General features: G+C 41.3%; 1 protein-coding gene across 2 annotated transcripts in view; it reads right to left on the bottom strand.

Annotated features, from left to right (window-relative positions):
* Positions 1 to 27,879, bottom strand: part of LOC140542617 (semaphorin-3D) — a 57,281-nt gene that overhangs the window by 21,779 nt on the left and 7,623 nt on the right. The window contains exon 2 of one of the 2 annotated variants that reach the window (XM_072665407.1): positions 16,296 to 16,481. In XM_072665407.1, the coding sequence (XP_072521508.1) occupies positions 16,296 to 16,422 (127 nt within the window). In that variant the 5' untranslated portion in view covers positions 16,423 to 16,481. The remainder of the gene's footprint in view (positions 1 to 16,295; positions 16,482 to 27,879) is intronic. The other variant, XM_072665408.1, reaches the window with a different exon arrangement.

Genomic DNA, 27,879 nt, shown 5'->3' with positions numbered 1-27,879 from the left:
ATTTGCCAGACTTTTGGCTCCGTTATGAGACTGTAGTTCGACCCTGGATTTTTTTAATATTGACCCTTTACGGATATTTGAGAAAACACAAAACTGCAGATAGAACACAGATCGCTGGATCACAGTTCAGCCCACGTCAGTCAGTCTTCTCGCTGTCAGGGTCAAGAAAAGTGTGTCTTTAGTTTGAGCGACGTGTTAAATAAACACGTCAATCAGACATCATAACACTGCCTTTTAGTACCACTTTCACAAATCAGCTCTTCCGACGCTCGTGCAGAGAAATGTGAGCATTCCACAACAGGGAACTGTGGAAGTAGTTACACAGACACATGTGGGTTACGCAAACAGAACACACACACACACACACACACACTCACACACACACACAAACACACACACACACACTCCTTCATAGCTTCATACAATGTCTCGCTGCGTCCTCCACCCTTGGGGAGAAGGAGTTTAACTAGGCAGAAAATGACCCTGGCCAATCACTGCCAATTAACCCTGAACACCCTCCTCTGTCGGCTTCCCTGCACCTACTGGCGACTGTTCCCAGCGGGATTGGCCTCTGATAGGGGGCCTCAGCGTCCAGTCTGCATTTAGCGAGCAACCAGTCCACATGTGCTCCATGTTCAGAAGAGAGTCAGAAAGAAGGAGGAGAGACATCTTTGATTGCACTCTGACACTGCGCCTTGACTAGAAACAGTCCTTCTATCTCTTAGAAAGCCTTAAGCATTCCAGAGTGTGGATTTTAGGGAGACTTTACAAAGTTTGGCAGGTGTTTTCTTGGCCAAGTGCTGAGTTATGGCACCACTGATGAAATGGAAATGATATGCTGCATGGAACATACCAATGAGTCAAGAGAATAACAAGTCAGTCTAATTCATATGGTGTAATATCTTCAAGAAACTTTTTTCTTCTAAAAAAAATAATAAAAATTCTTGACGGTTCCTTAGAGCACTCCTCAGGGATCTTATACTTTAACAGCGTACAGAAGAACTATTATTACTATAGTAAAATCAAAGCACTGGAGTTGGGGTGGCTTTTGCTTTGTGGTAGAAGGCCAGACCACCCTCTGCTAAGTGGAGCTAAGACTGAGAGATATGGCAGAGTTAAAGGGGTGATAGTGGGTTGTAAAGACTTAAAGTTAACATGTGAACTAGTAGCGAACTTTATTGGATGTTACACTTTAAAAATTAAGAGGTTTGTCCGATAAACCTAAAAAAAATGACTTCATGTGGTGACAAGTTTATTCAACTCAAATAAAGCAAATGTTTTAGGTAGGTTTAATGGACAAACCACGTTTTACAGTGTAGGATGAGGGGTTTTAGGCTTACACCTCCTCCCAAAATGTAGCTATTTTTTTACTCCACACTGTACGCTCCCCTCATTAAAGTCCAACACTGCAGCCTCTTTGTACCTTTCTATAGGGAGAACCCCTTCTCACATCTTTGGGCCTTTGAAAGCAATGAGACTTGTCACCACGGCTGGCCACTTGCTGATGGAGATTAATTGAGTGAGGGCGAAGCAGAGTGCAAAGTGGCCGTGATGAAGTAGCCTCTTCAGCTGTTACTAAGGGCTTCATGACAGACATGTGCATTCCAGGCCTACAGAAAGGAACCTCTGCATTCTAACAAAACTGCAAAAGTTCAAAGGACGTAACCAACCGACCACTGCAGTGTGTAAAGTAATTAAAGTAAACTGAAAAGCAGCAGTACGTTTAGTACTTCATGCTACAGTATATTCATAGTAATTTATGTAGTTACAGGTTCTTTGAGGTTGTTTGGTCTGCTTGAGAATTCCTAGTCCATTTCAAGTCAAAACATCTTGACTCAAACTGAAACGGACCCTAAGGTGAGCCTGAGCTTTCTCATTGACAAGTACAAATAAATCTGATAATTAGCACATGTTAGGCCCATCCATCAAAGAAAGTCATTTAGCAAAAAGGACAAAAAAGCAGCCACAGCACCTGTTGGATTGATTTCTGTCTCGACTTGGTTTTCACTATTTCTCCACAACCTCCTCGCCCAGAAACCAGCGAAGACATGGGCTTCACAATGTGCTGAGCTTCTGGCAGACCAGGATGGAGGGTCAGTGGGGCCCTGGTCTTTTCAGACCAGTGAAAAATGTAAAGCATTCTACATTTAATATAACCACACATCTCTGATCATAAACAGGCTAGTCTGCGGCAATAGAAACAAAGCAGCCAATGAGGTCATCATTTTTTTAACACATGCTTCATGAATACAGTCAAGTGTTTCCCATATTTTAATACTTTCCATTTCACTGATAAATCCCGCCTCACACTTCCTTTGCTTCCCACTCGTTTCCACCATCTCATATGTTCTCATCACTGAGTCTTTCCTATAAACATCAGAAAATCAGATTCCTCATTTTCCTCGTGAAGACACATCTGGTCTTTTCCAACAGGCTTGCTTATAATTGGGTCATGCCAAAACTATGGGCAGACTACACTATATGTCCAAATGTTTGTGGACTGCTCTTCTTCAGCTACTTACAGCTGCACCCATTGCTGACACAAATACACACACAACTTTTAGAATTGTATTTAGAAGTGTATTGCCAATACAATAGGACTTTCTGGTGCAGATAAACATGAACCTATTGGTACTATGCCTAATGCCAAGCCATTGAGCTGTGGAGCAGTGGAACTGTGTTCTCTGGAATGATGGATGACGCTCCATCCAATACTTTTAGGATGGGTTGGAGAGATGCTTTGGGATGAGGTGGAGTGGTGGTCATCCAAGGTCCTGACCTCCCTAAACACAATCGCTAAATACAATCAAATCTATGCAGCAAAGCTCCAAAATATAGTAGAAAGCCTTCCATGGACAGTAGAGACCAACAAAAGCAGATTGAGCTCTGTTTAACACCCTTGATTTTGGAAGAAAGAATAAATGAGCAGGTGTCCCAATACTTTTGTCCATAACATGCATCATAGTAGTTTTAGGGCTAAAGTTAAAAAACAAAATGGGGTTTCTTATTATTTGAAATCCTACAGGCTGCCTGGAGTCTTTTATATGATGCTTAACTGACCTCCGAGGCAGGATTTCACTAAGAAACCCAGCCAAACAGAGCCACTTGGAACTAGGCACTTGGGGTCATCTCCAAAATTAAAACAAGTGAATACCTCTAGAAGAAATGGCCTGGTTCCATCTGGCAAGAATTCACAGGAGCCTTTCAGCTTCACCAAGCTAATATATATCTTTGCGCTCAGTGAGGGAAAGCTGAAACTGCAGATGTGACAGGCATGAACGTGCAAACGACAAACAATAACAAGAACGCTCTCAGGAACTGACCCAGCAGACCCCTTCTGATTCTATTAGCTGATGGTCGATGGCTTGACGTGTTTATAAGGGTAACTTGGATACAATTCGCTAGAGGGTGAGCTGTGTGTTTTTCCTCCAGAGCTACAGATGGATGTCAGGCTAAGGAGCGCTTAAATGGTTTCACTTCCACACTGCAATCTGCTTGGGCCCTAATCAAGACAGACGTGATGCAGATGGTCAAACAGACATCTGGGATTAGTCATACCAGTCACAGAGACATGGCCATTACAAAAGCTGTGACTCTTTCTATATATCGTCTGTTTTATATAGTCATGCTAAGTCGTAGACTTTCACTAGGGCTGTACCCAACTCAAATAAAAAAAATGAACATCAGTAAAATGAAAAAATCAGTAGAAGATTTTGCATATGGTGAAAGACTGCAGACTGCAGATAATTACAGACATATAATGTTGGGCTTACTAAATGGATTTGTGGAATATTGAGACAGACAGCAGCATGTATTTATGTTTAAAATAAGCTCTTATAGCCTATTTTATTATTATTTCAGTTTAAACATTAAAATAACATCTATAACAGGATCAGCCTACTTTGTTATTTCTTTTTAAACATAAACATATTACACAAAAAAACAATTATTTTAAAAATGAATTACTTAAGATTTAAATGATTAGTCAAAATTGTCATTATTTTTTAGACAAAAAGAAAAAGGGTAGGCCTGACAGAAATTTGTGGCATTTAAATAATAATTTTACTTCTACAGGCTTATTAGGCCAACTTTATTTTTCATTAAATATAACATTTTTTGTGATTTACAAAAAAACTTGTGAATTACATTCAGAAATATATTGAAAGTATATAAATTAAATAAAAAAATTATATAAAATATTTTATTATATAAATCACAAGGCAGATGCATATTCATACATTCTTGTGTTATAACATGCCCAGCAGAGATATCCAGTACATATATTTTGAATTAGCCTGTAATTAGACTAACTGCCTGCATTAACTCTGGCCAGATAATTGGAGAATGGTCGCCTATAAGTGTTCAAATGGTTTGCCGTGTTTGATGGTTTCGAATGATGAGCAGTCAATTCTTGCAGACAGAGCATGCAGCTAAGCTTGTTAGGATTCTCCTTCAAAAATGCTTCCACACTTTTTCTGAAACATAGTTTTTGCTAACCTAACTTACCATCCACCCCCTGCTTTCTTTACATATTCAACCCCACTAAAATATAAAAACATAGTTAGGATTCCCATTTTTTTTCATTCTTTGTTAAAATGTAATCCTTGTGCTTTTTTGTTTTTAAGTTTTTGTCTGTTTTACCAAAAAACGTTCCCGGATGCTTAACTTCTCAATGCTTGACCTTTGATGCCTCGACGTACAGGGAACAGCCATAACTTTCACAGTCACAAATTAAGTTAATTTAAGCTAAGCTAATTTAAATTAACCAAGCAAACCTGTTGACGAAGCTTTGTTTAAAAACTATATTTTACTTTTGCCACTGAGACTATTTATTCCCAATACTTGTTTTCCGTTGATCTGATTTTCCAATTCCAAGTCTAGTTTTGTACTCGGCTATAATTGTGATTCTACTGTGACTAATGTTTTCAAGCCTTTGGAACTGATCCAGTCTGTATAGTTGATAGTTCTTCAATCATTTTTTGTTTGCAGTTTGGTGTCACATCCTATCAAAATTGATTACATTCAATAGGTCAGTGCTCACGGACAGGGCTGTCTCGACTTAGTTTCAGCTGAAAATTTCAAGAGCCAAGCTGCTGAAAGGCTCAAGATTTAAGAGGTCAAGGGTGGCTTCTTGATTACCGTTCCCCTTTCCAGAGTGAGACCCGTGGATTAAGCTTCGACATGGATTAGGCCACCCAGGAATGCTATTTGCCCTGAGCTTTTACCTCTAAACATCCTCAAGATCTTTAACTAAGTATCTTCTAAGATAAAGCCAATACAATTCACGTCGTAATCTGTATAATCAATTCCAGACTTGGCTCTCTCTTCTGTTCCCCTGAAGGTATAGATGGAGAACCTAAGTGATTGTGTGCACGAGAACTCTGGCGTGTAAGCCATTTGCAAACATTTGTTTTAAATTGTTTGCAATCAAAAACAGAGTCTTGTTGGGTCCATGCCCAACACCTGCAGAAATCTCATGGATATATTTCAAGGGAGGAATGAGACTATTTCAAAAACAAGTAATTCAAGTAATTCTTTAATATCAATGGTTAGTGGCTTGTCTTGTTTGTGACAAGCCACTCAATAGTGGCAAACGCTGATGATCAGGGTAATTGGGAATGAGTGGTTTTAATCACCATATGTTAACAGGGAGTTAAACAGGGGCAATGGTAGACATAGTAGGCTCATTACAGTGGGTCACTGATTAAACACAAGGATGTTCTTGCGAATTTGCAAGAACAGGCCCCTCAGACAGGCCGCTGGCAGCCATGTCTTTTGTCAAAAACGCTGAGAACCAACCATATGCCTAGTTATCTCACGGTTTCAATATGTGCTAATCTGTGATCAGGCTGTTTGATTGGGTGTAAAGCTTGAATGGTAGGAAAAACACACTGGGACGGCAGTTTGGACGCATGAAGGAAAAGCAAACATCCAAGCTGCTGTGGATGAAGAAGAGAAGTGCTGGATTGAGACAACGTCTCTCTGCCACTGCATCTGCGCTCTAACACTTGAATAAGCAAAGGACTGGGCAGTATAAAAGTCAACACGCAGTTAAGGCCCTTGGTCAAGACCTTTTCCCATCTGCAAGGCCAGGGATGCGTGTCTCCCCAAACTGACATCAATCTCTCAGCGTGATGGTCGATACACTGGCTCATTAGAACTTATGGTGTAGATGGGAGAAGGGCCGAGCAGGACTATGACTTCAGCAGTCCCACAGTGGTCAGGCCCCCTGCAAAGGCAGACCTATATATTGACGCCAGGCAGCCTCAATTGCTTAATCGATTCCTGGAAGGTAGGAAGGTATATATGGCTTTAGGTGTGGTTTTACACTTGCAATTGGTCTCTTTAGGGTCGGTTTGTGTTCATGTCTCTACATAAAGGGAGGTAAGTTCTTTATTTGCAAGAAGAACAGTTCCATGTACACATTTTAACTTTGGCAGGGAGGTCAGTTTTTCCATAAATGTGTCATCTTCTGCTTGGAAAAACACTGATGCCAGTTGCTCTAATTACTCTTCTAGAGGGTGCTGTTGCTATGTGCTGTAATGACTCAAGGCAAATCGGTTTAAGCATGAGCCAATGAACAGGAATTCCAAGCAATAATCATGTTGATTCACTTATGTTGGCACAAAGAGGCTGTTTTCTTCCAGTTTTCCTTTTGTTTGCCTTTTGGATTGAAGTCTACCTAACTATTTTATCCAAAAAGTGAGAAACCTTAAAATATCTCCAACTTCTGACTTCAACTTCTGAAAGAATAAAGATTCTTCCACATGTCTACCAAAACTAAACCAGAATTCACACAGAGACTAGAGCTGCGTTCAGAACTATATAGGATTGGCTACAAAGTGAATTGACCAGCGGACGACCAAAAGACTTTTTGGACACTACATTGGGGAACAGTGCTTCATAACAAGCAATTCTGGTGCCATCACTGACCCTGCTAGGCATCCATATGTGGGGCCCAACATATAACCTGAGGACAAAACTTTGATTCCCAGTTGGCTACTCGAACAGGACCCACATGGACATGTTAGCTGGGTGCTATGCAAGTCGGTGAAAGTAGTTTATTTGAGACACGTATGCTCAAATATGACCGGGGAAAAGGCATTAGACCCTGTTCTGGACCCATGACCTGAGGCTGCAACAGCTTCTTTTTTTATTAGAGTAGATCGTTTTAGCCCATTGCCTTTGCAAAATAGGACTATAGGATATAGCACTAAAAAGAACTTTTTGGCTTTTTGGCTTTTCTATAGGAATTCTATTAGTTATTGTGTCAGGTCAAGAAAAGTGCACCACTTTTGACACAGTTTGCATAACAAGAATACTGTAATCAACATTACAGCTATGGTTATCAAATAAAATAAAGAAACTGACCAATGCTTTCATTGCTTCAGATAACTTCTACATTAACAGTAGTGGCATGGTTTGAACTAGTGAAGCGACACCCACATAATTTTTCTGACAGCTTCTCCTCTGTGTTACATACTACAATGAGTGATATCTCAAGCTCTCTGTCAGTTTTATAAAGTACACCAGGAAATGCTTTGGTTCTCCAGCTGCTGGGTATACCAGAGCATCATAGTGTCACAGTATCACGCAACAGTGTTTACATACATTAGCACGGCTGGAATGAAATGAAAACAAAGCAAGGCGATAAAAGCAAGCGACTGGGAGCTATGACGGCACACCAGTGGAGAGATTACGTTTGCCTTCTGGAAGTTTAAACAACAGTAATGGATTTCTGTAGGCCTAACAACAGTATCAGCTACACTGACACCGCAGGGTAATTCTCTACGGCAGCTGACGAAACACTAAGTATCCCCATAAAACTGCACTAAATATCCCCTTGATGGGATCAGACAACAAATCATAAATGCTCTGTAAGAAACAGTTATGATGATGTGTTTTTGTGGTCGTGGAGATGAATGGGAGGGAGTTGGAGGAACTGAAGAGCGGCTGTTTACTTTTCTCATGTATCAAATAGCAAATCTTCCTCCTTTCAGTGGATTTCTGTGCCAGGTCCTACCCATGTTTGATTTCCGAGATATTTTCCAGTTGTTTGTTCAGGGCGGCCAAGAGGGAGTACACGAAGGTGAAAAAGTGGATCCTCTCTGGTTTCCTCCTGCCTTTAACAGGTCCAGAGAGAATCCTCTACAGTTGTGTGGTATGCAGGCTTGGGATAATCCCAAATCAAACAGTGCTGCTCTTGAAAAGGTCTAGGCTCATACAGTGAAATATGATGGAGAGATGTGTTGTGGCCTTTTTCTTTCTTTTTTTCATTTTTTTCAGAGTTTTCAATCTATGTAATACTGTATATCTCTTTAGATTAAGCCTGACTTTGAGCTGTGGTCTGATAAGGGGATACTATCTTCTGTAAAATGACTGGATCTTCTGGAAACAATGCACACATAAAAACAGTGATGGCTAACAAGAAAAGCTAGCCTAATTTTGCCAGAACGCCATTGGAATTTCAATATCTGCTCTTTATTGTGAAAAAGGTTCTTTGGCATAAAAAGACCTCTATTATGTTTACTGTACCATTTCATGTGACCCTGCCTGGAAAAGGACTCAGGCCTTGTTACTAGTTTACTGTGGTAGGGATGCTGGGCAGGTCCAGGCAGCCAGCGTGCTGTTAATGCTGCGGTAGCGATGTTGATTTTGCCACACATTAATTCCATAGTCTTCACACCACTTCCCTTTAAAATAACATTTCAAACTAAGCAGCACATAGACCTGTTTCTTAATATTAATGCTGATTAAATTAGAATGGGATGTCACTAAAGCCGTAGATGTAATGTGTAGGTGTCCCAGTACTGTTGTCCATACAGTGTAGTGTACTTGAACTTGCCCAAACTGAATCAGGATTCACGTGAAGACATAGTAGCACTACTATGCAAGTAGGTGAAAGAGTTATTTGCTTTAGATATGCTCAGATATGACCAGAGACGGGATTAGACCCTGATCTGGAACAGGTGGAACCCTGGTCTGAGACTGCCCTGTGCCTGGTCAAGCTTGGAGACACATTATTGCCAATGGATGTTACGATGTTACATTTGTTATATAGCCCCTTGGTGTTAAGACAGCGTCTATGATGATATTATGGCTGAACATGTTCCATGGTAGGGATTCAGTATAAGCATCGACCAGTTAGTACAGATGCAGCACACTGTAGCCTTATACACCCCATACTATCCCTTCATTGCATGCTTTGTTCTTAATAGCTTTCCCATACTCTTTTCTACTTGTCTGTCTTACTGTTTGTCCTCTATTTCACCCTACTTCACCATAACCTTCTCCTCTCACTAATCCCAAATCCTTTCTCCCACTCTCATTAGATTTCTTAATGAGGGCAAACCGATTCTTTGACACAGTACACTCCTTTATTCAGCTACGCTTCGGAATTCATTTATTCTACCTCAAGCATTTGAGAGTCCCTTGATGTGACGCTCTTCTTACACCCTCTACACAGGGTTATAGAAAACCATTTACATCAGAACCAAGGCTCTTTTACCCTGCTACAGAAACTGTGTGGTCCCACATTGTAAGGCACGATCCAGTAGTAACCTGTTCCATAGCACTTGGTTTAATGTAACACTGTTGAGTCATACAGTGTGTCTCATTATGCTTTGCCTTTGAAAGCAGTGCATGTGTGAGTGGTTGAGAGAGAGAGAACGAGAGAGAAGGAGAAAGGAATTCCTTCCAATTTTTGTCGCCCAGCTTCTTTTTCTCCTCTGTTGCCCATCCTCCTACTAATGAGGTCGACCCTCGACACCTTCTGCAGTGGGTGATTACGGTGACTGGTTGCCGCTGACCCAAGCAAAAGAGCTCAGGGTAAAATGGAGGTGATCCACATGCTCCATCTTTTCAAACAGGATTTCTGTTTTTTGTTGAAAAGAGAACAGAGAGAGTGCCCTCACTTTTCCTAATGGACCAACTCTCAATTTTATTTTCAGTTGAACTCAAGAGCAACATATTAAGCAACACATCCTGACTTCCGTGTGGGAAAATCCTTTTCTAGGGGGGGGAAATGGGAATTTTTACAAAATAATTACCAATTACCCCACCCAGGGAGGGTGAGGACTGACGCATGCCTCTAGCTACCGCCTTTTTTCGAACTGCCGCCAATGCAACATCACTGAGCAACCAGCACGTCCAGAAAAAAAATGCTGAGTACCCAGCTCTGAGTCACTGTGCCGACCAGCATCACACTTAAGTGATGTGGGGAGTGAGAGCAATAAATGGACATGATCTCAATCCTTTTTGCTGACCTCGATATTGCCCATTGTGTTTACTTGCATGTGTGTTTACGACAATGAAAATTACCAATATTTTAGCCAGTCGCGCAATAATGAATGCATTAGAAATGCCGCCTCCATACACACCAAGCGGACTGTGCGAGGTGAAGACGTGTTACTCTAGCTAGTATTAGAGGACACATATATTAGGTCCTTATCCTCCTATTGAATTAATTGGCAGCACCAAATTGAGAAAAAACGGAAAGATTCTACAAACAAATAAATAATTTAAAAAAAATGTTTGTAAAGGTAAAGAATAAGGCAAAGGAATGGGCTTAGTTTTGGTCCACTCTCAAAGATGGTATCCTAAATCCCATGCAAATCTTTATAATTCTTCTGACTTTTTTTATAAGATATTGTAAACAATTGAGGGTTGTTTTTCAACATATTCACACACTGGTTTAAACAGATGAGCATTTTTGCACTGAGAACATGGACATTCAACAGTACCCAACAGCATGCAAATTCTTAAACACCCATTCACCTTTCAGTCTCCACAAAAGATGAGATAACTAACCTATTGCTCTTGCCAATAACACTGGACTGCAACTGGAGCGGAGTACTTTTTTAAATAAACAATGCCTTGACAACGAACCAATAAATGTGACTCACATGGTAATAACCCCATTCAAATTCAAATTTTAAGTGGTGCCCATCAGATTATGTGACTCTGCTTTCTATTGTTTCCAAACACCCTTGCGTGTGATGGTCTACGTGACCGATGTTTCTGAGTAATGACCATTCAACAAAAGAAAAGCATAATGATTCTTAGATTTCACAGGGTAATACCCTGACTCCCGACAGCACTGCAATGAATGAGCTCAATCAGTCTAAAATCAAGCAATGAATATTAGCTATGTGCTAGAATTCGTCTCTGACTCACTAGGATTACTGATTGATTCCAAGGCAGCTCCAGCCCAAACAGTGATGATCAGCCCTACTTCTGGCAGTGTTTTAATCAGACTTGGGCAGTATCCCTAAGCAATTTTAAGGGTGATTTGTAGCAACATTGTGTTATTAAGATGTTTGTAGTTTTATAGGGCTTTTCTCTGATATACATCAGTAACCCCAAGCTAGTCTGTATCTGGGGACATCCACACAAGACAGATTCTCACATTTTAGTCCCTTTTTACACTCGTTCTAGGAAGGTTGCACTCTAAGACATTGTTGTACTTATTGGCCAATGTCTGGTCTTCACATCTACTTAGAGTTTTGTCAGCTTTTACCAAAAATGGCAAGATTTATCTTTTGCCTTTTTAATTTTAGAAATGAAAATGTGATGTGTGTGATATGCTATTGTTTTTCTATATTTAATCAGTCTTGCTCATTTAACAAGACATCATATGGGAGAGCTGTGGCCTAAAGGTTATAGAAGCAGTCTCTAAAAAGTCCCTAGTTCGATCCACTGGCTGGTCACCAGTTCAATCCCCAGCCCCCCTCCCTCAACATTCACAACAAAGATTTTTGCCTGCTTGTGAGCAAGGTATCTAAACCTCAGTTGCTTCACTGGCACTGAGGTGTATGTGGTCGCTGGGTGTATGTGGTCACTGCCATGGATGTAGATGTAAATTTGGTTGTAGTGCAACAGATGATCTCAATCTCTGAATTTGTTTCTCTCAAAGGCAAAGAACACAATTGAATTATTCATTTAATTAGCGGCCAGGCTGTGAGACGAGTCTGTGACTACCTTGTAAAGGGGTTGACAGAGCTTTAGAGGTCAGCGGAGCTTTGAGAATGCAGAGCAGTGATAACAGGCTGTCACGGTTGAGCGGCAGTCCTGTGGGCTGTTTTCTTAATTTCGCTCCAGTATGTCCTGTAACACGTCACCTCCATATGCCAATACACCCCCTACATGCAGTGTGTAGAGAGACTTCAGTCAAGGGAGGCTGATTCAAGACAATCTAGGCCCCATGCTGCACTGTCTGAGATATCCAATCACTAACAACCAGGTAGAATTTCTTATCTCCTGAAGATGAGTCGGGAAGACTTCTGATTGCTATCACCAGTGGCCATGAAGATGGAGTAATCTGGTAGAAGAGTAAGATTACTAGAATAGTTTCTTTGAGTGTGAGGTGTGATCTATCAGTAGGACCAGGCCTCTGATCTCTTTGAAGAATGTTTGCAAGATTTTCGCTAAAACAGTGACCCTTCTCTTCTGCATAAGATAAAGGCAGTATTCTTTTTATAACAATCAGCCATCTGCTTGGCATAGTGTGGAAGCCACAGATATGCCCCCATGCCACAAAGCAAGCGACCCAATGCTTCACCGAGCCCGTCCTCTAATTAACAGCATTCTTCATCAAGGCTGTAGGATCTGTTCAGCGTCCATGCCCTGACAGGTTCATTAGCTCAAAAGGCAAAGCACAGAGCTATCCCTGACATGTACACAGATGTCACACAGTCAGAGGTCGTTGCCATGACTCCAGATGGCACAAGCAGCTATCAGGAACTACTTCCTACAAGTTGCATTCCAAGAACCATGCACGCAACATATGGGGATGAAGGTAGCCATCTTCTCAGTTTGTAGTGTAATTAGAAATGACAGTTAACAGAAATGGTGGAAATCAAGTTGAGGTCTGGAAGACCAAGCAAACTTTTAGAGAGTACTACTTTTAGGTTTGCTAGGCCCCCCTGTTTGACTACAAAAGAAACAACCAAGCAGTGACCATGCTGTGTGTCCATACTTTTGCTTCAGGTCCTTTCCCTTTGTTGTCGTTTTGAAGCTTTCACATCCTAAAATTCTCTAGTTCCTGGCTATTTTCCCAACTGTTATAACTTAGGAACAACTCAGACAGTTTGCATAGCTTTGCATGTAGTTACTGATTACTAATCTTTAGCATGGTTATAAAAAAGCTATTGAGGTGTTAAAAGACTTATGTCCACTGGAAACAGCTCATTTTTACTTGCTTAACTATTTAATAGAAAAGTTTGACCAGGGAGGCCAAAATGTTTTGCATGCCACTGCAGGTTCAGGCCGTGAGAAACAGGCATGCTTTCAGGATTCCCCAAAAATTACAGATTTACCAATGTTGCTGTTATTTTTTTAGTAGAGTCTAATAGGCTAGAGTCATTAGTCACTATCTTCATACCACAGTCTCCAAGACATGCAGTTGTCAAAATGGTAATTGCGAAACTTCATTATGTCATTCACAACCGCAAGGCCTGTTTACTTTGTGTTTGATCAACTATAATATCAGTGTCATCCATCAGGGATACGTCTTGGAGGGGGAATTACACTGGAAATGCCCTGAAAGTGATGCCAGAAGCCACCACTTTGTATATCTTTCTGTCAGCATGCTTTGACTTAGAGGTTAAGCAAGCAATAAGGCGTCAACTCCTTCAAAAAACAATATTCCCAACTGGCCCAATCTTTTGACGTCATTTATGCAGAAGACTCACACAAACCATACTTAATATTATCAAGAAGGTTGATCTAAAACACTTGCTGCCCAAAAGAGTCTCAAGCTCTTTCTATAGTGCTGTAAAGAGGATTCAGCTAAAATTTGACAGCTGACCTCTAAATGTAAGAGTTGTATCCAAACTTTTCCAGAATTGCTTAGTGCTTTTCTTGTGATCATTTCCTGAGGGACTTGGCTGGCCTCTTTGAAGATACCTGCAAGCAAAACAAGTCACCCATCTCCATTGTTAATGAATAATATCTGTGTTTGGCATCTCTCAGCTCACCTCTTGAGGTCTGTGACTCTTGTGTCATAAATAAATGGCGCCTCAAAGACGATACGTATGTTTGAGACCTAGCTTTAACATGCCTGAAGATAATGGGAAGCACATTGGCAGCGGAGAGGATAAGGCACTGTCCGACACCTCCCCGTATGGAACTTTCCTGTCAGGAAGCCGGCCAAGTCCTGGTTGGTTCCGGAAGGTTCTAGAGGTCAGTACCGGAGGTTGACTGGGATGAGCTGATAACAGAAGAGACTCTGGGGATGAGCGCCAGTGTGGCGGGAATGACCAGACAGACACGCGGTGGGATGCCTAGGGATATATCACCAGAGGCAAGACTTTATCTGTTGGATTGTGAGTTTTTGGACACTGTAACTGCTGACCACATGCGAGTGATAACATTTTGTAAAAACTGATAAGGTTTAAAATCCTGTAAAACATTAAAAATTAAAAACTAAAAAAACAAGGAGACAAAACTGACCAAATGATGAATTTACAGTACAGTGCAAAAGGACTGTATAGCCATTTATTTGGGCAGTATGCATTTATTTGTAAATAATAACAGTAATTGTAAGTTAACTTAACAATCAATAACAATCAATAATTTGGGCATACCTGGTTGAATGTGTGCAGGTCATCTTGTCACTGCAAATGCTAGGGTGACTATTTTTGTTTTCAAAAAAGAGGACACTGGGGACACACAGGTTTCCGTAGTTAGGATGTTGTGGCTGGGGGGTTTCAAGTAAGCTTAAGTTTGTAGTGCTGTGGCAGTGTGTATGTGTGAGGGTGGATATACCCCTCAAACTATGCAGCTACAGCATGTTAATGTACAGACCAATAAATAGCCATAATAGCCTATATGACCAAATAATCCCTCCCCACCCGCCATGACATCCTAACTACGGTGAATACCCATGTGCCCACAGTGGTCACCCTCATATTTAGATCAAAGTTTTTTTTTAAGATCATGATCTGAGAACATTTAACTAGGTGTGCCCAAACTTCTGACTGACTGGTACTATATATCTACTTACTAAGCAAGGATGACACTGTATATTTCCCAGTGAACTCACTGAAAGTGATCCTTCTCCAGTCCTTCATTTCATATGTTTACACTTATATTTTAACACCATCTACAGTCCAAATGTGTAGACTGCAGTCCCTGTAGTGTCATGAAAACATTGCCAGTGCTGTCTTCATTTTAGGGAAGCAAGAGTTAACAGCATTGCTACTTAGCTCGAGCAGCTTCCTCTAGTAAGCTGTATTTTAATAAGGGCATTGACCCTGCTGATATCCTGAGGGCCATGCGGATGTATAGCAAGATAGTTAGGGCCACTGCTAATAGTTCTCACCTCATTAAAGCCACAACCCTGACAGGGCAGAATGTTAAATGTTCAAAATTACACAATACCAAAAGTTACAGCAATACCAGAACATAACACCATTCTTTATGGAACGTCTGCTGAATTACTGTCATTATTGGTTGCAACTTCTGCTATTGTCATCAAGGAAGAAGTTAATGTTGCTCAATATGGCCTAATTCCTGTACTGCACAGTGTTGATGAAGTTTGGAATTTAGTGTCACTTGCTGCTGGGTATGGACAACTGCAGAGAAATTGGCTTTTATAAAACCAGCTCAGGCTACAATTCCCTCAGCCCTAGTCATTTGAAAGTACTTTCCAAAGGCCCTTAATGTTGTTGAGATATGTGTTAAAAAACACCCACATGTTTTTAAACATTTACAGGTGATTTTGGTAGTTTTTAATTGCACCTCCCACAGGTCCAGTTAATTTTAGTAATCGGTCCAGCTAAGCAACAAAACTTTTGGCAGAATGTCCATGGTTGGCATAAGCCCCTCAACTGAAGTTAAAGTTCCATATTTCTGGAAGAGCTTGAGGAAGAGACACGTCTAAAACATGATGTGGAGGAAAAATAAAATATGAAGAATGGCTTTAACTCTTTAAACCCCAAAGACCAGTTTTTACAGGAATATATATTTATTCCTTGCCCTCAGACCACAGTTACTGAAGTTACTGGATAATTTATTTGTAGTTACTGAATCATTTTAGCAGTTAATAAATCAATTATAATAGAAACTGAATTATTTATAGCAGTTACTAAATAATTTATTGCACTTAATGAATCATTTATTGCACTGAATAACTGAATAATGTGTAGAAGTTACTTAAGAATTTATAGTAATTGTAATTACTATAAATAAACTAGTAATTGATGACTCAATTATAGCAGATTCTAAATCATTTACAGTAGATACTGAATCCTTTATAGTAGTTACTATATCACTTTTAATAGATGGTTTCTGACCTGTGTGGGACAGCTGCAGTCGTGGTCCATTCTGCCTCCAGGTCACGCTGGCTTTGATGAAAGGCAACAGAACCTGAAGCAGCACAGCCAGCAGTGGCCATGTCCTCAATGATCCTGCAACCTTCATCTCCAGTTTCCTTAGCTTCAAGTGCAGGAAGTGTTCTCTGTCACATTACCTTTGTTCTGCTGTGGAGAACACATGCATGGATCAGACATGGAAAGTTCAGCAATGAACTGTTCACAAACATCAACAACTACAAATATTTTTACTGGTAAAAGTTAGCATTCACTGGAGACCTGCAGAGACTGGACACATATGTGTGTTAACTTCACTATATATCAGCAAGGCCTTCACTCTTAAAAGATGTGAGTGTAAAGGACCTTTATGTTGGTAATGAATGAGCTACTTCTTTAAATTGTAAAAACAGGTTACAGGTTTAAACATTCAACAAATGTTTCTTTATGGAACCAAAAAGGGTTCTTCTCTAGCATTGCTCAAAGCACCTTTTGTAGCACCTTTATTTTTTGGCGCTTTCATTTATTTGTGTAACTTACTGAATTAAAATAATTGCCCACTAATCAATATCAAAGTCTAATTTATTCCGTTCACTCCAATTATAATCAAGCACAATCAAATTTAGACAACGACTGCACTAATACTAATAACAACAGTCTATATAAAGTTTATAACTATTGCATATAGATAAGATATACAGTAAAACCTCATCTCATCCAGGTGGGCAATATGACAATATTTTATTGTATTATGATAAATTACTCTTCTGAGCATATCGTGAATATCGTCAGTGCTTAAAGAACACCGGCCAACTGCATACTTCATTACAAACAGTGTAATGACATGAATACATTATTTTACGCCCACTTAAACAACATGTGATTTTAACTACTATTCACAATTCAACCGTTTAAACAAACATCCCGTGCTCACCAAGCTTTGACCACTTAGTTTTAACTAGTTTTTCTACAGAGCATGCCCATGTATGGCTAGAGAATTGCTGGATACTCAGCAGTCCTCTGAATTGACGAATGACCAAACAAGGGGAAAAATAGGCCCTTTTCCTCTTAAACTCGAGGATGCTTTGCCTCCTTGGTTGAAGAGGGCTCCAGATGACATTCCTGCACAACGACACTAGCCCTGTTCATCAGCGTCTTGTTTTCTGAACAAGAGTGAACTCCAGAGTGAACCCTTGAATGCCTGTGGCATTCCATCCAACTGCACATCCTGATCTGTGGAGCCACGCTCCTTGTCTGACGACATCCTGAGCTCAGCAGTACTTGGAGAAGTGCTTCAGCACAAGAGGTGACGGCGGGTACTTAAGGGCAATGGAGTCTTAAAGGGCAAATGAGATTATCCAAGCTGACCAGAAAGCCGATACCTGATCCCGAAATGTGTGAGCAGCGTGCCAGCGTGTGACCTCCACTGGACGAGGTTTTTGCCGGGGGGGAAACTGAGGCATTGTTTAGAGAAGTGTTCCCATGGCTAATCAGCCCCCCACAATCTCGATTCCCTTTCCCTACAGAGGTCACACTACGTAAACAAATTGCTTGTGTAACCTCGAAACACTTGAACGACTCCTATAAAGCCGGCATAGACACCATAAATAGATTCTGTAAAGGTAAACAATCACATGGCGGAGATATTTAGAGGCCTATTTGAAATGAATTTAAATTTTATTTGACCTCACTGTCAGTCGTTTTGCTCTACACTGGTTGAGAAAGTCTCAAAATAGGAAAACTCACTGAATGGGTAGACCTCCCATTCAATGGCTAGACCTTTTTCCCATGCGAGGGTTATTGTGGAGTGAGCCATAGAGCCACACTTATGCTACCACAAGGACCCCTAGGGAGTTTTAAATGAGCTTAGGTCTAAACATATGCAAAATGAACACTTTTTTCCACTCTTTCACAACCTTAGAAGATGTGCCAATTAAGCAGCCACATCGAAATAGTAACGTGTACCACAATCTTTAAAAAACAGAAACAGGCTGCTCCCAAACAAGAGGCCTTTGACCTTTTTAGGTACATATTAATTATTTCTATTCAAATAATTCAAACTCAATTTCTGCATGTCAAGCTGCATGGATTCATCTTTCCTCCGTTATCACTCCATGTTCATAACTCCTGGATTTCTACTTAAGATTCTCAGATCCAGAGGAGGGTGATTGGGGAGCATCAGACGGTTTGGAAGAGATGACAGTTTTACAGCAGCAGCTCGGTAAGATGTTAAGCCCTAGGCTGATTTACACCCCAGACCTACTTCATCTCCACAGTGCCTGGGCCCATGCCTGAGGTTGGATTTACAACAGTGGCCAGAGTTAAATGCAGGTGCTCAGCTCCGAAAAAAGGGACTCTTATTAACTTCCCCCAAATCACTGCTCAAGCATTAATCAAAGCAATGCAACATTCTTGACTGAGTGACAACACATGTTCTTTGCAAGGTGGAAGCAATCTGTCTGACATTAATGCACCAAGAAATATACTTAATATTAATTTAGAGCTTTTAATGCTTATGTCAACAGGAGCGGAATTCATTTGGGAGAAAAGAAGGAACTAGAATTACACCCTGGCTATATGTTCTTGTTACAACGGGAGTTCCCCTTCTTCAGTGGCCTTGATTTATAAAGAATAAGCAACATGGTTTCAATCATTGTTAACAGCTCTAAAGAGACTTCTGGCTTGCTGTCTCACTATGTGCAGACCTCTCACATTCAGAGGTATGGTGTATTCCAGAGACTGATACACACTCTGTATGGTAATTCAATACACATAAGCACACCCTGCAATGAAAAACTAGCCAAAAATGTAGAGCGAATTCATAATAACAGTTGTTTAGCAAGGAAAGAAGAAACTGACACTTTAGCATGCAACTATACTTAATATATGGACAGTGTTGTTTCTGGCGAAGACCTGCATACCTAAATTTAAATTTAAATAAAGTCAAAGAAGGCCTACAGCTTTGGTTCCTGTGACCCAGACAAAAGCTGGTCATCAGCTTTTTCAATACAAGGAAAGAAAACAAACGTGCAAGTTGTGGGAAACGCATCACACATCAGGAACAGGAAGCAGCTGATATTGAGGCACTTCCATGTGACAAGGCTGCTGTATGTGAAGCAGTTTCGGTCATGACTGCTTTCCATGCTACAGCCTAAACAACCTACAGTTAGCTGGGCTGTAAGTAGGCAAATAGTACATTTCCTTCAAAAGTTTTCAGCAGAGTCTGAGGAGAGATACTTGGAATAGAAGGTGAACGAATATCAAGACAGCAATCAAACAAATATACAAGGCTTTGTTGAAAAACTGAAAGAAAATAAATACACAGAGGTTCAGGCTTTGACAATGGCTGCTGTTGAACTGAAAAGAGCGTAGGGTGCTGTCAGTGTAATGGATGATCGCCTTCACTTCCCTTTCTGGCCTTGGTGGGCTTGGGATCGGTCAGAATGAAGGGATCAGCAGGAGGCCTTTCCTTGGCTGTGCTTCAGCAATCGCTCACCGTGTCTGACAACGACGTCCCGCCACTTTAGACACTGTCACCTTCCCTGATGCAGGATAATTAATCAGATATGCAGTGCGACAATGGTGTTTGTGAAGTTGGACTGCAAAGGGTACTTTGTGAGTTGGGCTCTCAACAGCAAATGTCCCCCATTCAGAAAATAACTCTTTTAGTTATGATGATTAAAAAGTGAAGATGGGCATCAACCCTTAGAAACATTACGAGAGTCACTACTTTTGTTTTGCTATGCGAATTAGAGTAGTTAAAAAGTATTAAATTCATAAGGTTTAATTCTCTGGTCTCTGGTCCTTGGGCAGGACTCCTAACACTAAATTCACCTACCTGTGCAATAGAGATGGAAAAACGCGATCAGCTATGTATCAGTATCAGCCAATATCTGCAAAACATGCAATCAACAATCAGCTGATATTTCTCTAATTAGCTGATCCCGAGATTCCGTCAGATTATATTCACGGGTTAAGGATTTCAGCAGCTCTGCGTGAGGCTCCTTGGTTCCTTACTTAGCCGTCAGATGGAACTACGGAGCTTGTTCCCAACCACATAGCTCACAGAAGTTCATTAAAGCCAGTGTACTCTGCACTGTGTGTTGGCTCCACTCCGGCCGTCAGACATTTTTTTATCATCGTCCCCAAAAACACTGATCCGTCCATCTCTACTGTTGAACATGAATCAAATGCCATAAATGTAAATGTAAAGAGTTACAGACCTGTGTTTCTTCACAATTCACAAGCTCACAATTGTGTTCCAACCTAGCTCCCAGTGCCTGGGGTCTGGCTGAGAAACACTGGACTAGGCTACTTTACAGCTTGAAATGCTCCCTATTCAACTAGATCATAGTTAAATGTACTGTTAATAGTTCAGAAAATCTAAATTATGATGATTAGATTAAATAACATATTCTGCCCCTGATTATTCATTCACCAAAGAAAATATTTAATATATTATGTTTCAAACAACCATTCATTTATTCAAAACTGTCTGCCACCACTTTCATAATATTTCTTTTCACACATGCAGGAACTAGACCTATATGCTTTTTTGGTCATTTATTGTGCATGATTTTATGCAAAATTCAGCAGTTAGTTTATTTAATGGCCAAACCTACAACAATTTCAACAACCACCATCTTAGTATAAAAGGGATGAAGAAGAACAATGCTTTCAATGAAGTCCAACAGACTGGGGAGAGAAAGGTTATTTCTCTCATTGGAATCTTTACTGAGCTGTGAAAAGACCTGCCACCCTGAGAGCAGACAACACTGGACTCAACTAGCGGAAAAACAAGCAGCCAGGTCCCCTGCTTAGGCACATACAAAGACAGCGGCTTAATGCCGGCGGGACGTGTATCCAAAAAGAGCTTTAGAAGCAAACACTTTCTAATTCAAACCGATTCCTTTCATTCCGAAGCTCAAACACATGCATTTGGAAGGCGCACTGTTTCCATAGTTGGCCTTTTATTGATGCGACTCATGCTATAACAATCTAGAAGCAAGCCAAACACATTAAGGCTGGTCTCAGCTAGCCTCATCGGGAATTACAACATCAGACAACTGATCTGTCAACTGCAGCCAGTATGTAAAGTGCCACCAAGTGTCTGCCAATCACTCCTATGGGCACTGATTGACAAATTAGACCCCGGGACTGCCAGCCAGTGCTGATGCCTCTGAATGGGAAGAAAGGAAGAAGGACAGTGTGAAGGACTCTAATTAGTCATGCTTAATGTAACTCATTGTCTAGGTCATTAACTAGACTTTAATATGATTACTATAGCCAAGGTCATTTTTGTTCACTTGTTTGTTGAAGGGCTCAGCACTCAGGTTGATATGCGTCCTACACACCAAACAAGATCTCTCTGTGAGGTCTTATAGGAACCGGGGTACTGCTAACACTGAAACAGTTCCTTATAGTTCCCTCTATCCTTGTTAATGTCTGCATGGAAAGATACAACAAAAGTAACAAAGATGATTGAGCTGCGTATGATGCATAAGATATTTCTCCACTTTGACCACAGAAATACTCCCAAAAATCACCAAAGCATAATCTGGCAGTTCTGTATTAGTGGGAGAGTACATTTGAAAGCTGGAGGTGGGTGCACACACTGGTTCCTGAGAAGACTCATTGGTCTCGATTGTGCGTCAGCTGTCAGAAAGTATTTGAAGCCATTCAGTCTTGTGGAGAGCACTCCCACACCATCAGCCCAGAGACCTAGCCCTCTGCAATAACAAAAAGCACCTCTAGTCCAGGTCTGAGGTGGAGTCCAGGAGCACTGGCTTAGAGAAAGCTACACTCCTTCACATACCAGGCCGCTGGGCCAATCAAAGCACTGGATTCCTCTCCTCCAGAAATCCACATCTGGCAAGGTGAAGTGGCCAGGAAAACAAAGAGATTTACTGTCCACTTCAGATGTGTTGACTTTGAGAAGACCCAGGAGCTGCTATTAAGACAAAAGTGGACATGGGGGCATTTCTATCCTGGGGAGTGTCTTCTGGTAGCTTTGCTTGAAAGAGTGAAAGTCAGTGGTCTTTACAGAGGGTTTAAATTTGATCTGAACGGTCAAGCAGACATGGGCCTGCTCAAATTTTCTGAGCAAACGTCTGGCATAGTGACAATCCTAACAGTTGATAATGTAATATGAAGCAGGTATATAAAAGCCTGGTTTCATTGCTCATGTCCCAAAAACACACATCTCTGCTCCCCCGCCTCACTGACGCGTATAAAACCACAAGAGCAATCCATGTCATTTTCATGAGAAGCAATTGTATAAGACACCCACCTCCACACTGCTGGTGAAATTCCAGTAATTCCTTGCACTGGTGCTCACACTAGCCATTAACCAGCAAACAACAATAAGACAAAGACCCGAGGAGCGTTTCTCAGGATGTGTGTATTCTTGAAAATGTATGAGTCAACAGGAGATAGAAGATCTTGAGAACTTGAACATCATAAAGATGAAAAACACATTCACTGTGTCCACAAATCTAACATAGGGTTCAGAGACCTACAGATAACATCATTGTAATATAATGGAAGACAGATTCTACAGTATTCCAAGTGATATCAGACATGGAAACTAAAATCACATCTCCAACTGTAGCTCACAGCTTGGCTGACATACAAATAAAATGAAACCTCAGAGATATGTTTATTAATAGTACGACTCAGTGGTTTGCTAATCTTCCATTGTAAATATTATGAAGCAGCCTGCCAGATCTAACTCCAGCAAATGTGTGAGGATGACAAAGTCCAGTTTATTCCTGGCTATTTATGAGGAATCTCAAATGAATGGGCCACCTATGGGTTACCTTGAAATTATGCATTACCTCCCAAATGAAAAACAGGCCTGTACTTCTCCCTAATGCAATGCTGGTCAATATTTCACCCAACATACAGGTCTATACATAGTATGGGTGCAGATTTGCAGCCGGCTCACTGATGGTTCTCACATCTCTGCTCAATCTCATTCTTAATCCCCTATGTATCCAAGAGCCCCACTCGCGCTATTCAAGCCACTAATTGTGCACAACACGGAACAATTTCAGGGTGGAGGGCATTCACAGCAATTCACTTGCTATTCGGCAGTGACCAATTCCCATACAAGCTCCCAGAACTACGTCTCATGCCCCCACAAAGCCTCGGAGTGAAAGAAAGACCTTTTCATCCCCCGTCACTCCATCGCCCGGACCCCTGCTGCTGCCCAAAGGAACGTACCCTTGGTGAGATCTGGGAATCATAAAACAGCAGCGTATGCCAGATGGGAAAAACTCATAGATAAGTAATCAGTCAATTTGCACCCAATTACTGGTGGTTTCCTATCCATATATACTGCAAATTATGGAGCCTGGGGTTCATTTCTTCTGCCCGCAGCAAAATAAGCAAGCACAGCGGTTAAACACAGTATGTATATTACATCTACTGGATGAGATGGCAATTGAAGTAGAGGGCAGTCAGCTAAATAAAGTCTTCACAGTATAAGCATTCATCTCAGACAGTTCATATTAGAGTGTGCTGGTGAAGGAAGAGAAGAATGCACCCCGTGAATCCCACAAGGCATTTAAATAACAGCCCAGATGAGATACAGATGCCCCCACATGCATTTGAATTCCACAATAGCCATAATAACTACCAAATAGCCCAAACTGTACAAATCCTAACTGCAAAGCAACAGGAAAGCAAAAGAGCACAATGTACAGAATTCCTCATGGTTTCCTCCTGATCAAACTTGATCTGGGCTTGTGCGGAGAACAAACACTGAAAACAATTCAGCGTGCCATGACCTTGTTGTTCTGTACAGCCTGTGGGAGACCACCTCCTTTAGACGATTTCCGTTAAAAACACACAGCAGGACTACGCTAACCAGGGATGGTGACAATTTTCCCATTAGATGTTTGGAGAAGGTCCACACAGGAGATTTCCTCTCTGAGATTTACAGCAAAGTAGCCTAAGGCCTCTGTGACCTCTGCAATAGATGAGGCCTTATTTTATTATTAATTAAGTTCTTAGAGGCAAAATGCTATGGTTCTCTTTTTGTGAATGAACTGGAAAGAGAGTAAGATGATCCTGTATCAGCTCAGACTTTAGGACACTTTATAAATATTGGCTCTGCTCTATCTTCTCTCCGCAGGGGGTCTTAGTAGTGAAAGGCAGCTTGTTAACATCCCTGTCTAGACACAATATGTGGCTTTAGTTGTTATTTGGTCTGCGTTGAATGCAGTGGAGACAGCACCTGCTGCACTTCAAACCAATTTGCTTCAGTGCGAAGACAATAACAATAAACTCAGCATCCTTGCCAAAAAGCCACATCAAAACGCGGCACGGCTGTTTTTATCAGAGCGAATCTGTGTAGTTTATAAACACGACACAGATTAACAATAAACAGAAGAACTATCAAAGCAGTTCACCTAACTGGACAGGTCAAAAAAGGTAAAGTTTATTTTAGGGACTGTATACATGTAGACGACTAGGCGTCACTGTACAGAAGAGGCAGGACTGTTTACACATTTTTCTTTCCTATCATATTAAATCTGCAGTTTACACATTGTTACTGTCATGCAGAAACATTTGTGTCTACAAAAAGGCAACTTTACAGAAGAAGAAAAAGCCTTCATAGCTCTCGATAGTTGTCAGCGTAAGAAAAACATTGCAAGTCATTTTGGAGCATTTCTATTGGTCCATTCATCATATTTGATCAATGAAAAGAACTATAAGAACTGCTAAGTTTACATTATGTCACAATGTCACAAGTGGCAAAAATGGAGATACAAGATTTTGCATGACAGTGACAATATACACCAATCACCCATAACATTAATACCACACACAGGTGAAGTGAAAAACACTGATTATCTTCATCTACAGAAGCATCTGTCAAGAGGCTCCTTTATTAGGCAGCAAGTGACCAGCCAGTTCTTGAAGGCAATGTGTGAAAAGCAGGAAAGCAGGCCAAATGGCCAAGCATAAGAACATGGGTCATCTCCAAATTAGGCAGGTCTTGAGAGGTGTTCCCTGGATGCAGTAGTCAGTACCAAAAGTGGTCAAAAGTGCTCCAAGAAAGGACAACTAGTGAACCGATGAACCGGTAACAGGGTCATTAGAGCACATTGATGTCTCTATAGAGGCCCGGCCTCACAGCTTACAGGACGTAAAGGCTCTGCAGCCAGATATTATTGCCAGATACCCCAGGACACCTTCAGAGGGCTTCAAATGGTCACATCTGTTGTGGTGGCACAAGTGGGACAAATTCATTCGTAATATGAAGCAGGTATATTGAAGTCCAGGTATAATTGCTCATGTCCCATAAACATATATCTCTGCTCTCCCGCCTCACTGACACGTATAAAACCATTGACAAGAGCAATCCATGTCATTTTCATGAGAAGCAATTGTGTAAGACATCCACCTCCACACTGCTGGTCAAGTTCCAAAATAACCAGCAAACAACAATAAGACAAAGTCAAAGATAACTGCATGAAAGTTGTGATGTATCGTACCATCTTGTTTTTCCAAAGTTGGAGAGTTTAGGTTCTTAATTGTTCCATTTTTAGAGCACTGACTTTGTAAATGTGCTTCTCATTTCTCCAATTTTCAGTCTACAGTGAGTTACGATGATAGAGGGTGGTTTCGTCCCTGGTGGTCCCAGTGACATCATTCCAGACAGCTTGGATTGTCGTACCACCTTTAAATCACTATAGAGGAAACTCAAGTTTTCTGTCTGACACACAAACAACCAAATCAGACCACATTAACTTGGCGTGAAAGCAGTTTAATTCCTAGTCCTCTCAATATGGACTTTTCAGATGCGGTGATAGGCATTTAGCCTAAATAAGTGTTCTGCTGGTGTATACTGTATATGCAGGCCTGTTAAATGCAAGGGTATAGCTGTACATCTTTATACGTGTGTTCTAAACATGTCTCTGTTTAATGAAAATGCCTCCTGAGCTTGGTAGACCTAATTATAAGGCCCTTTGCCACAATTAAGCAAAGTACTTCCAGAGTGCTCCATTTATCTCTAGCCATGGCCTCAGGGCAGGAGTTAGGACACTTACTTAGCCAGGATGAGCCACAACTGCAGTGCCTGGGGAACATCTAAGCTCTAAGTTTATATACAGTAAGACCTAAGAGGGCATAAGCTAAAGCAAGAGAACAATTACTGTTACCTGCAGCTTTACTCTGAAAGCAATTTGCTGATCCCTGCAGTATTTCACGGTTCTGTCAGGAGACAGCACATGACGTACAGGCTGCAAAATTACAAACGCTACACTGCCCCCCCTGATGTTAGCGCTGCTTACTTGGAGGCCAGAGTTGTGATAACTTATGCAGCGTGACGCAAGCGATTTACACCAAGACACCCAACCCAAAGCAGATAGTGTGCGGAATGCAAAATTACGAGGACAGCCGTAATCCTTTGGTTATAGCCATTAGGCACATGTGCCTTTGGTTCCACTAACCATGGAAGAGTCGAGTCTGCAGGATGATACAGGATGGGTAGTAAATCAGAGACGAAAAGCAAGCCCCTTTGACAATGGGTTTTTATCTCCTCTAGCGAGTCAGTCTGATGCGTACTTCCCCGTAATCTCCACCTGATTTATCTTGGCCCCTTTGGCCTGAAGTAGAATTCCAGTGCTGGTTTCTATAATGCAGGAAGAAACACAGTAAGAGCTGGGATGCGAGGTTCCCTGCAGAGCACTCTCTGACACGCCGAGATCGCAGGGGTCAACCTAACCCTCCCACCCAGTGCGAGGGGGAGCTATCTCTGTCCAGGTGTGGCTTCCATCACCATGTGCTACGTATGGAGGAAAGGCTGGTGTCAGATATGTAGTAGCAACTGAGTTCAGATAAGGGAGTTGTGATGATCTCAGAAGCACAGAAGATTTAATTTTCATTCTCTGGATCAGTAGCTTAATATTTTTGGCAGTAGCAATGTGACTACAAGAGCACACATCTTCGAGTAGATTCTCCAAAAGCCTGGACACTGGGTTATCTTGTTATCAGGAGGACTGTTTCCTGTTTCATCTGGAGTATGGCCTGAAACCTGAACAATGACGCCATAGTCGTAGGCCCGCTAAAGCCAACCATCCTGACATTACAAGCACACAGTGACCACATAGATATTGTGTTTCCATTCTATAAGAATCACTAAAGCCCACAGGGGTTGGTTAGTACCCCAAACACAGTGCCTGCCATTGGAATTGCTGTAATACAAGAACAAACAGTTGCTTAATCTACTCAACACAGTGTAGTCACTCAAAACCAAGAACAATGGAGGACGAAAATAGACTTGTCCACGTCAACTGTACTTCCCAATTGTGTCGTCATTTTTTGGCAACTCTACCAAGCTTCAGAGCTCTCAGAGTCATAACATCGCATGCAGGATTTACAGGAGAACACTGCAACATCTCAGTGTCTGGTGCTATTCTTTAGTTCGACAGCTGGTTGCATGTACAGAGGAAACCTCCCTCAGTCTGCCCCACATGGAGTCACTTCCAGCCTCTTTCTGAGTCTTCCTGAAGTCGGCGCCAGGCGGCAGGTTTACTCAGATGCACGCTGGGAAGGAAGC

The sequence above is a fragment of the Salminus brasiliensis genome, chromosome 21 (assembly GCF_030463535.1).
Source record: "Salminus brasiliensis chromosome 21, fSalBra1.hap2, whole genome shotgun sequence".
NCBI classification, from domain to species: Eukaryota; Metazoa; Chordata; class Actinopteri; order Characiformes; family Bryconidae; genus Salminus; species Salminus brasiliensis.
Note: the sequence above shows the minus strand (reverse complement) of the source record. Positions and strands in the feature narration are given on the sequence as shown.